General features: G+C 40.9%; 1 protein-coding gene across 1 annotated transcript; it reads left to right on the top strand.

Annotated features, from left to right (window-relative positions):
• Window positions 1-9202: 9202 nt before the first annotated feature.
• LOC113291195 lies at window positions 9203-10681 on the top strand. Its single transcript, XM_026540772.1, has one exon. It carries the CDS (start codon window positions 9203-9205, stop codon window positions 10679-10681), a length of 1479 nt encoding a protein of 492 aa, XP_026396557.1.
• Window positions 10682-12150: the final 1469 nt, after the last annotated feature.

Below are 12150 nucleotides of genomic sequence, written 5' to 3'. Positions count from 1 at the left end.
TTTGTTTTCAAGAATAAATATTTTTATTAATTAATTTTGCATTTTTAGGTAATAAATAAAGTTAGATGAATTGCGGAGCGGAAAAGAGCAGAAAAGTAGTGAAAAGCCGGGAGAAATTACGCAAGGAAGCCGCGAAGAATGTTGTGCGCAAGACCAAAAGGCTAGAACTGGGCTTGAAGAGGAAGAATTGTTCTTAAAGAAGATATGGGCTTGGCATACCCAAGGCCCAAAACCCTCACCCAAACCCATTTCCAATATCCATACCCGCCTTCATATTCAGCCGTCGGATTGGATCATCTCAGCATCGTACGGTCGCTTCATCATAGTGCATCAAAATCTGAAGATCCTGAAAAACACTATAGCACCTAACTCCATCTTGAGCCGTCAGTTTCGTTGCACTTCCCCATCCAACGGTCGCTCCTCGCTTCCTTCCATCTCGTCTTTAGATCGATCCATCATCTCCACATCCCACGGCTCATCCTCGATGTTCATCCAATTTGCTACAACCGCTCAACACCCGAGTACCCAATACCTATACCCTAACCCAAACACACCCTAACCCTAAAACTATCGACTTCACCTCCCTCACCTCCGTCTGCAACAGCCCCACCTTCTCTTGCTCCGCCACCAACTCCTTCTCAACCACCACAACCACCACCATCTCTTGTCAAATCATCATACACACTCGACCCATCACCTATATCACGTTCCAATCTCTCTCAAACAACTAATTTCGCCTATTCTCTCACCTCTGAACCCTAGGAGTGAGTTGGTGAAATTAGTTGATGATATAGATCAATTGGAGGCGTGGGAAGCATCAGAAGACAGTAAGGAAGCATGGGTGAGAGCTATCAAGAGTTTGCAGTGATTAGGTAAACCTAATTTCTATTTCTTATAAACCCTAATTTCATAATTTGGGGATAATTGGGGGAACATGATTGTACGTCTAATTGAAGCATGGGTTGGTTGATTGGGTTGTTATCAGTAGGTTAGGTGAACCAATTTTTGGTTTAATTGTATTTTTTTACAAACCCTAATTTTGCTGTTAATTGGGGATTTTTTGGGATTTCCCTTGTATGTATAAATAGGGGTCTTTGGGTGTTGTAATGGGCTATGCCTGGATTAGCCAGAGCATCAGTAGAATAGTTTAGTTTTGTTATTTCCATGAACTGTAGCTTTGAGGGTTATCAAATCTTTTCAATTCCATGATTCTCAATTCAAATGCATTGTTAAATTTAGTTGTTCTGAACTCCAACATGTATTGAATTTGAGTATGTGATTGTTACAATTTATATCAAGCTCCTGTTCATGTTTATGTTATGTTATGTTCTTATGATTTGTTCTTAGGATAGTCTCATTCTAGTGCACTGTTGAATGATGTATTGCTAGGATAGTTATCTTGATGCCTGTTTTGCTTGAGCAATGGGAAGTAATCAGTGCTCTGGTATGCCTGTGATTGACTGTGCTGTCAAAAGACAGTCAATACTAGGGGCATATCAGTGAGCAAGCTGATTTTCCTCCCATTCTAATATATGCTCAAGGTCTTCAACTCAACCTAGAATTGCATTGCTTGATTAGGTCACAAGGTGGATTCTAAGCCTTGGCTTAGCCGCAAATCTTTTTACAGTCACTTATAATTTCAAGCCTGTTTTGATTCCCTGCTCAGTTAAATTTCTTAGCCATCTTGTTCAGTTTTTCTTGCAAATTGTAGCTGTTGTGCATTGAAATCAGTGCACAAACTCCTCCCTGCCCTTGGCATACAGCCTTGGTTCTTAACTGTTTTGCCATATTGCTTTGCATCTGTTTTGTTTATTTTGCAGCCTTGGTTTGTAGCCTTGGTTTGCATCTGTTTTGTTTATTTTGCAACTATCACTGCCCTGTAAATACCATTGTATATGCCATTGTTGTTCCATTGTAAATTCACTGCCTTGCCTTGTAAATGTCACCATCTTCTTTGTAACGCTATCTTTGTATCTCTTTCTTTGTTTCATTGTCTCTCATTCTCTTTGTATGCCCCTGTCACTCTTATTGTTACACTATACTTTGGAAATATGCATTGTCACTGCCCTGTAAAGCCTATGTCTACCTCTGTTTCATTATCTTTGTTTTCCTCACTGCCTTGGTTTGCTTTGCCTTTGCCACTGCCTAAATACCATTGTATATGCCACTATCACCTTTAACTCACCTTGTGTAGGCCCTGTTTTGCTCTCTTTGCTTCATTGTGTCATTGTCACTCATTGCATTTAGATTAACTAGTTTAGGAAACTTCAACTTACACACCCTAGTCCCTGTGGATTCGACCCGTATTTGCACAAGCTACAACCGACACCGTGCACTTGCGGTTATAACATGTAGGCTTCCTCTTGCTCTTATTTTCTGTCCCCTTTCAAAGCCTACCATTGTGTTTCACTGAAGTTTCGTAGTAGCTTCTAGTATTATCACATAGCAGAGCAGCAAAAAGATGAGGAAACTCTTCAACATCTTCATCTAGATCTAAGACTTTAACTTGTTCAGCAGCAAAAGCCATTTCAGGAAGAGTAAGAGATAAGTATGGAGATAATCAGAAAGATAAAAGTTGCATAATGTAAAACTTGGAAACCAAAGTATAAATAGATGGATGACTAGAGACATTGCATTAGGACACTGCATTAAGACACTTCTTGGAAATGGAAGATGAAAGGTCTGCCATAATGATATCCATCACGCCCAACATGAAATAAGAACAAATAACAGGAAGAGAAGAGACAACAGTGAATAGTCACAAAACTCAGAGAATCAAAGAGCAAAAAAATTGAATAACTAAAATTGCCAAGTGTAAACATTAATCTGAGGCAGCCTCCCTTACCCAGTGAGAATTAGTGCACATATTAAAAAATAACTGATCTCTCTTAATATAAAATTATCTCTAAGTGAGGGAATATTCATTTCATAGCTTTTGATGAAGAGAATCGGAACTTTAGATAACCACAAGTAATTGCAGTGAATAACAGCAGAGAGAATAACTTCATAAAAGACCAAACAAATCTCTAATACCATCATTAAGAAGAGACTACATCATGCAAAAAGAGATTTAACACAGAACATCAAGTGAGAGAGTTTAAAGAGCTTCAGTTGCATAATTAGAAAATTCTACATCATTCATTAATCAAACAGATACATATTCTAACCCCTACAAGAATAGGATCTCAAAAACCCCCAAAGCCTTGAAAGATATAGCTTCAATACAATCAAATCCCTACCAGAATAGGGTCTCAAATTCCAATACCAAGAATGACTTATTCTAATCCCTACAAGAGTAGGATCTTAGTACCCCCAAAACCTTGAAAGAAATAGCTTCAATACAATCTAATCCCTAACAGAATAGGGTCTCAAATTCCAAAACCAATAATGACATAACTTCAGAACATACAGGAATAAAGCCTAAACATGATACTTCGAATTAAACCCAAATTATCAGACTCATCTCTGCCTCAATCTCTTTAGAAATCGAATCTTATGATGTTTTCCAGGAAACCCTATGGCTGCACCTCCATTTAGCTCATGACCTAATAAAAAAAAACGAAGAGAAAACTCGTGAAAAGCAACAGAATTGCAGAAATAATAAGAACAATAAGATAATCAATCAATAAATTTTATGCATCAAGGATTACAGGAAATAGAAATCACAAAACCTAAAAAGAATGCTTATTGAAAATTAGGTCAAAATAAAGAGATAGAGAACCTAAATCATAAGTAAATAAAGTACAAAAAAACAAAGAAAAACAGAGTCAATCACCAGTAGATCATGAAATCAAAAGATTTTCTTGAATTAGAACTCCAGTATTGATCCAGAGATTGAAGATGGCGCAATAAAAATAGCCTTGACCGCAACTCTTTTTTCAATAAAACATTTACCCTAACATTTGAAGCCCTGTCTCTGGTACGTTGCAAATACTCGGAGCACTTTGAAAGTTGGTTTCAGTAAGTGCATCTTTCAAGTGCTGAAACAGTTCATGGTATGCTTCAGTCAAATCTTCACGGGAGTTGTACTCTGTTTGTCTTGCAGAATTTTTCTGGATTTCATCCTTGTTTTGGGTAGAATCAGTCTCGGGAAATAAGTTTTGTGTCAATTGAGTTCCTACGATCTTGTATTTTCCATTGCTTCCAGTTTTGCTGCCATTGCAGCTGCACGAGCAGTACATAATAAAGGTAGCTGCAAGTAAACAATGAACAACTTGAGCTAGTCAGTAGCAGGCTCACCTAGCAAGCAGCCAAATTTGATTCATATAATACAGATTTGTGTCCGGGCAAGATTGCCGGAGCGGAACTTAATGTCTAAACTCATGGCAAGCGGGGTGGCCGGGTACTCAGTGTCTAAACTCAATGACTTTGAAGGTTCTGTTTCAATCTTCATCAGGTGGCCCTAGAGCAACTGCAATGCAGCTTTTGTGCTCAGGTTTTAAGCAACTTCCAATCTTTAAAACGCATGTTGTACAACACTGATTGATATCAATTGTAATCCTTCTTCTGCTGAATGTTGTTGTTCTATGGGGTAATTAGTTCACAATGACTAAAACATTCTCCTTAGAATCTGAGTCCTTGTCTATTCTGTCATCAGTTGCTTTTCTTCTCCAGTTCAATACTTAGCTTGCCATTCATCATTTCTAGTGTTTTGCTAGACGAGTGATCACGAGGCAACGAGCGTAAGTCTTAAAATCATGGGATTTCGACGAAATATTTCAAGTTCTTTAGGTGCTGTAACTTGTAGTGATATTTTGTGTTACTTTTCATTCTTCTGTTGGGAGAGTAATAGCAGAAATATGTATAAATTTGCTTGTTTTTGTAACGAGGATGTTGTTTTATTTGCTATCAATAAATTGGCTCGGTGTAACTTGAATTGTTTAGCTTTGGGGCGCCTCCAACTTGTTCTCTGTTGAACTTGACCCTTAAAACTCAAAGAAAGAATCCAGGTTTGAACTTCTGGGTATTAAGCTCATAAAACTTGAGAAAGCTTGAGTAGTCGAGTCAATTTACAAACTTCTAAAGATGCATTCTTATTTGTCAGCAGTTTACCAATTCTTGATAGGAAACAGATCAGTTTGGGTCTCAGTTGCTGCAGGAGATATTCCGTGACCAAAAGTATAGCAAGAATGTCGACAGATTATGAATGTTTGAATAAAATTTGTAAAAAAATAAATAAAAAATGCACCAGCCGGGATCGAACCCGGGTCTGTACCGTGGCAGGGTACTATTCTACCTCTGGTGCTCGATGATGTTACTTTTTCGGCTGACAAATAAATCATAAAGGCAAAAACGATGACCCCAGCTGTTCACAGGGCCGATATATGTTATCACAGGACCGAAATCTAAATGACTACGGAATTTTCAAAAAGCAGATTTCTTTGTTTGCATTTTCTCTTTCCTTGCGATTCTTCAATGACGTTTCCACCACCACTCGCCACCTCCCAGGCTCCCACCAAATCATCAGAATTCATCGATTTGTTCCTTCTCTGGAGCTGAAAATTCGAATCGATAAGGTTACTGAATGAATAACAATCAGTTGCCAATTCCATGTGAAATCATATTGGCTTGATTCTCAGATATTATGTAACCATCTAAGAAAAACAAACACTAATAAAGCTTTTTACCAAGAAACTGAAAATTTTAATTCAGCATTACAAATCAAAAAGTCAAACAAAGCTTAAAACAACTTGGATATACTCCATTAAAAAACTAAAAAAGAAGTTCAACAATTCATAAGCCTTAAATTACACCTTCACCAGAAAACCTAAATTTGAAAAACCAAACCACTGCGCCTCTTTTTCTAGTAGCTGGTTTAGTAACATACCTTTGAATGATATTTCTCAATATTCTCTTGTTTGTTTGATTTTTGAAATGCCAGACCTAATAAGAAATAATCTCAAATTGGAATTAATGTCCAAAGAGTCCAAGGTTACCAGCGCCACTACAATAAGTTACCCTGTATCATGAAACAAATTGGAAAAGAATCTTTGTTTTGAAAGAAAGGGAGAAGAAAATGAGTTTCAGGAGTTGATAAGTTAGGTGTATGCACATAATTCATCACTCGCCACGTGTCCGGAGAAACACATGCGGAGGACACACAACCTAGAGCATCGAGATATGATGTCACGCGTGGATATCCAAGCAACACATTTTATCAGTATAAGATCATCATCTGATGGATCTGATGGCCGAGAATCGAGGAGTATTAAAGGAAGGGGTTACTGCGAAGCACTGAAGAACACCCAAGGCTTCACTTTATTCCATCTCGAGAAGGATCCAAGATCAACGGCGAGGGTTGGTCCAACTGACACGGATGTGAAAGGGGCAGCAGACAATTATCTGGCACATGCAGACGACCCAACTACCCGCATTAAACACCCTAGATTAGCATACGTGTCGACCAACCTGTGGAGGATGAAGAGGCGACTCATCGTCACCAAGCATAAACCGCTGGGGGCATCGGTTCAGAGAGAGGATACCAGCGGGATCTGCACAAAGAATAAGAAGATAATATTCCAACGCCTCTGACGGTGGACCCCATGTACCACTCCTATAAATACCCCTCTCCACCAAGAGAGAAGGGGTCGACTAATTGAGAGAAAAACTAGAGAAGAGTTTAGGAAAGAGAAATAGGAAGAGTAAGTATGGTTTATATTCCCCATGGCATCGTTATTCACCTAAAAGTCATTCGACCATCTTTGTAATCTCTCCATATATAGTGAAACCCTCAACCCCGTGGATGTAGGCCTTAGTGCTGAACCACGTAAATCATTGTCTCATTTACATTTCAGCACTTACTTTATGTTATTATTATGCCTTGTGATGTATGATTCGGAACTATATCGAGTAACTGAATCGATCCCTCACGACTAGACAATGACGAGTCCGAAGACTCTGATTTGATGATTCAACGTGATCCGTGCCGTTTTATATTTACATTATTTCACGTATTGTTTTATCGGCTCATGCGAATATTGTTTGTGAACACGTGGATGCCTTCGTAATTTATGTGTTCACAATCTGGCGCTAGAAACAGGGACTCTGTCCCGGTAAAAGATTTACCTTTCCTGTGATTTTACCCTCTCTTAGACACTCAACGCTATTCCATGTGAAATAGTGTCTTGAATGTCTCCATCGCTTTGTCATGTTTCTTCTCAAAAAAATTATCTTTTTTATAACAAAAGCTCATCAGATCTGATTTTCCCTCAGATCAGACTTAGATTTTGAACCATTTTAAAACCAAACCACCAATATCTATTCTTTTCAAATTTATGCTAAGTACTTTTCAAACTGCGCTTTAGATCTGCGCTTTAGATCTGTTAGCTTTGGATTTATGATCTTTGGATCTAACCTTTATTTTGAAAAGATTCCCGTTGAAACCTGAAAGCATTCGAAAGGATTATCTTCAGGCTCATTCATAAGTGCTTTCTTTGTATTTAACCCGATTGATTTGAAAAGATTTTCCCCCAAGATGATCCTGCTACGGATCTGTGCTTTCATCGGATTTATAAGTTTTCGTAGTCCATTTAACTTCGATCAATTAAATAAAACTTTCGAATGATCGCATGTAGAACCATTCTTCTAACGATGCCAACAACTTTCAAAATGGACCTGAGGCATTTAAGAAATCCAATACCCCTGAAGAGGGGAATAATAGCCGAATTCTCTCTTTTAACCTTCAGCGTCTCGGATCCATGAGTAGATCTGCGTTTTTTAAAGTATTTGGATCTTTCCAGATCTTCATTTTAGTTCTCGATCTTTTGGAAATTTTCGATCGAGTTACGCTTTTGGGCCTGCACGCTTGATTAGCTTTACTAAAAGGATCCACGTGGATATCGGATTCTCGATGATGTTTTACCTGTGCAGGCAAGGAAAGCAAAGATGGAAAGCACGAAGGATGCAGGAAAGGCTAAGGAATCATCCATAGAAACACCCAGGAAAACACCAGTCATGACACGCAATAAGTAAAAGGGTGAAAAAAACGAAAACGACAAACCAAAAACCAGACGCTGCGGAAATCACCTCCCTATCAAATACCAATGATGTAGCAGAAGCGGCTCTCAAAGCAGCAGCAATAAAAGCCGATGCAGCAAGAGCTGAAACAACAAAAGCCGAGGCAGCAAGAGCAGCGGTAGCAAGAGAAGGTGCAGCTAAAGCCGAGGCAGTAAAAGCCGCAGCAGCTGCCAGCATCCTTGAGCAACGGGAAGGAGTTGCAGAATCATCAATACCGCAGCCAGCCTTCGGGATGCCTCCAACAAATGAGCAGAATCAAACTCTGCCAACAACCCAACCATTGCTGACAAGAAACCGGACTCTACCCCCACATGTGGAATTACAGATAGTGAACATCGAACCCCCCATCCCCCTAATCCAAACGGTTGATGAAGATCATACCATGGCCCTTGGGGGGCAGGGACAACTCGGCACCCCAAAACAAGGATCAAATCATTCCCCCATGTTGATGGCAGAGCTTGAGGAGATAAAGAAGAACCAAAGGGTGTACGCAGAAGCAGTGGCATTACTGGCCTGAGAAAACCAAGAACTCAGAGATAATATCGCCCAAAGCATGGGAGCAACTCACCAGCACAACGAAGCCTTGCGCGAAGCCAACTCTAAAGCACCTGAGCCAAATCCTGACCGAAGAATGGTCGTGACAAATGCAGCAAATCCCGAACCATTAAACTGAAGGCCAACCAGAGGAAACAGATCCAACGATCCAGATTATGTCCCAGAAGACTCGGACTATTTCGACAACGAAGATCAAAGACCAAGGCAAAACCCAACCAACGATGATCACCATCGTGCAATGGAGGACCTTTGTGCCGAAATGATGGCGGAAATCAAGGAACTAAAATCTAGGAAATGTGGGGGAAGACCAGAAGAGGTGATGAGAGAAGCAAGCACCACACCACTGACCCCACGTTTGGCTAAAGCTTTGATTCCTCATAAGTGCCCTGTTCCAATATTCGAATGTTACGACGGGTCCAGCGATCTTGCAACGCACCTTCATTATTACAATCGTATCTTAGCACGATGGGAGCAGGACGATACAATCATCTGTAGGTATTTTCCTTCAAGTCTAAAGGGATTAGCACTATCTTGGTTCGACAACCTGCCTCCCAACTCCATCAATTCCTACGGCCAGCTCACGGAGAAGTTCTTATAAACTTATATGTACAACAAGGCAGTCAACGTAGGAATGGATAAGCTCTTCTCGCTGGAAACCACTTACAAAGAGACAATCAGGGAGTATACCGACAGATGGCACAGGATTTGTCAAGCCATAGGAAATGTGGATCCAGTGGTCAACATCAACTGTTACAAATGGGGATTGGATAAGATGAGCCCGTTATTTGTGGAGATCCATGGAAGTTTCCCTAAGACAGAAGGAGACCTTCGAGTAATCATTGAAAAGCACGCCAGGCTAGAAGAGATCCAGCGGGAAAATCCTAGGGCCCAAGCTCAAAGATCTCATCGAACTAACTTTTTAGAACAAGCCAGCGGATCAAAGAGGGGCGGTTCAGCTGAAATTCGAAGAGGACGAAGGGATGACCGTCGGCGTGACGGTCGGAAATTCGAAGATCAAGTCTTCACGAAGCTGAACAAAAACTACACCCGCATTCTGAGGAAGATCAAAGGCAGAGAAAACCTTGAGTGGCCATGGTCCAAAGGCAAGCAGCCTCCTAGGTCTGAAAAATCAAGAGATTACTGCGAATATCACTGTTTCAATGGCCACCAGACCGAGAAGTGCAAGAATCTCAAGATAATGATCCAAAAGTTGATTGACGCAGATGACTTCAAGCAGTACATACAGAAGGTAGATAACGAAGATAGGACCAAGCGAAGCAAGCAAGTTCAACTGCCAGAGGGAAACCAAACACTCAACACCATCTCATGTTCCGAAGCTTCAGGACCCTCGCTAACAGCACAGATAGGGAAAAGGTTAAGGAAACAATTTGAAGACTACTGTGAATTATACAAAATCGATGGGGTAGAAGTGGACGAGCATGAGCAATGGATGAACGCGCCCATGACCTTCGATGCAGAAGACATTGAGGAAGATGTGGAAGATCACAACGACCCCATGGTCCTTACCTTACTAGTGGCAGGGTGCAATATCAAGAAGATCCTCATTGATGGAGGGAGTTCAGTTAATGTTCTATTCTACGACACATTGAAACGAATGGATCTTAACGATGAACAGCTGATGTCTTCGTATTATACCATCTACGGATTCAATGGGGCACCTACAAAGCCGTTAGGAGACATCGTTTTGCAAGTGTATGCAGGACCAATGAAAGTAGATACTCGATTCAGTGTAGTAGACGCTCCTTCCACCTATAACGCCATCATTGGCCGAAGATGGGTGCACAAGCTCAAAGGAGTAGCAGCGACTTATCATCAGTATCTTAGATTTCCAACACCCGAAGGGGTAATGGAAATAAAGGAAGATCAGGTCACAGCTCGGGAATGCCAAGCTATGCAAAACCAGCTCAACAACGAACAAGATGAGCAGCGGAAATCTCGTAGAGCCAGAAACAAAGAGGCCGCGAAAGAGAAGGAAATTGATCTTTATCTTGAAGAAGAGTCTGGAAGGAGCCTGACGAAGGAGAGTATCGTTCTAAACACTGAGGCAAGTACTTCGACAGCTAAGGAAGCTGAAGAGCCTACCAAATAGAAATTAAATAATGTCCCTCTCCTAAGGGAACCAAATCCTACGTTCACACCTGTAGAACCCGTGAAGGAGATCAACATAGGGATCGAAGAAAAACCGAAGATGATCAAGATTGGGACTCCAATGGATGAAGAAAGAGAGACTGCTCTAATCAAACTACTCATGGAGTACGCGGATGTCTTCGCGTGTAAGTTAGGGGATATGTCAGGGATTGATCCGAAGATAATACAACACGAACTTCGTATAAAGCCAGGCACACCCCCTTCAGACAAAAACTACAAAAGGTAGCACCAGAGTACCAACAGGCAATTGAGAAAGAGCTTCGCAAATTGTTAGAGGCAGGATTCATCAAGGAGGTCAAATACCCTACATGGATATCAAACATGGTCATAGTACCAAAAAAGAATGGGGGAGTAAGGATATGTATCGACTTCACCAACCTCAATAAATCATGTCCGAAGGATAGCTACCCGCTCCCAAGCATAGATCAACTGGTGGAAGCCGTCGAAGGGTACGAAGAACTGCCATTTTTGGATGGATATTCTGGCTACAACCAAGTAGCCCTTGCTGAAGAAGATCAACAACACACGACATTCTACACCCCGCACGTCCTCTATTGTTACACAAGGATGCCCTTCGGACTTAGAAATGCAGGGGAAACAAAGCAGAGAATGGTTGATGCTATCTTCAAGCCTTGGATCGGGAACACCCTAGAAGTCTATGTTGATGATATGCTTGTCAAAAGTAAGATGTGCAAGGACCACCATAAGGACTTGAGGGACGTCTTTGAGGCAATGAGGAAACACAACATGAAAGTAAACCCAGAAAAATTTACATTCAGCGTTACCTCAGGCAAGTTCCTCGGATATTTAGTAACGAAGATGGGCATCGAAGTAGATCCATCCAGGATACAAGCTATCGTGGAGATGCCATCTCCGAAAAACCTGAAAGAAGTCCAAAAGCTTAACGGATACCTAACAGCTTTGGGCAGGTTCATCGCCAGGTCATCGGTCAAATGTAAACATTTCTTCAACATCCTCAAAAAGGGAAGCAAGTTTGAATGGACCACAGAATGCGAAGAAGCTTTCCAGAATATCAAAGAATATCTGGAAACATTCCAATCCTGCAAAAACCTGATCCCGATGAGGTTCTGTCCCTTTACATAGCAGCGACAGAGGATGCGGTCAGCGCAGTGTTGGTCAAAACGAACACGAAGGTAGAGCAACCAATCTACTCCGTCAGCAAGACACTCAATGCAACAGAAAGAAGTTATACGAAGATCGAACATCTCATCTTGGCGCTAGTATGGGCCACCCAAAAGTTGAGGACTTATTTTTTGACTCACTATATTCGTATTCCGAGGCTGTTCTCAAGAGCGCTGGGAAAGTAGGAAGGATATCCAAGTGGAACACTCACATGGACCAGTTCAACATTATCCATGAAATCCAACACTCCCAAAAATCACAAGTCTT

The sequence above is a fragment of the Papaver somniferum genome, chromosome 1 (genome assembly GCF_003573695.1).
Source record: "Papaver somniferum cultivar HN1 chromosome 1, ASM357369v1, whole genome shotgun sequence".
In the NCBI taxonomy this organism is placed as follows: domain Eukaryota; kingdom Viridiplantae; phylum Streptophyta; class Magnoliopsida; order Ranunculales; family Papaveraceae; genus Papaver; species Papaver somniferum.
This window is presented reverse-complemented; position numbering and strand designations above follow the sequence as displayed.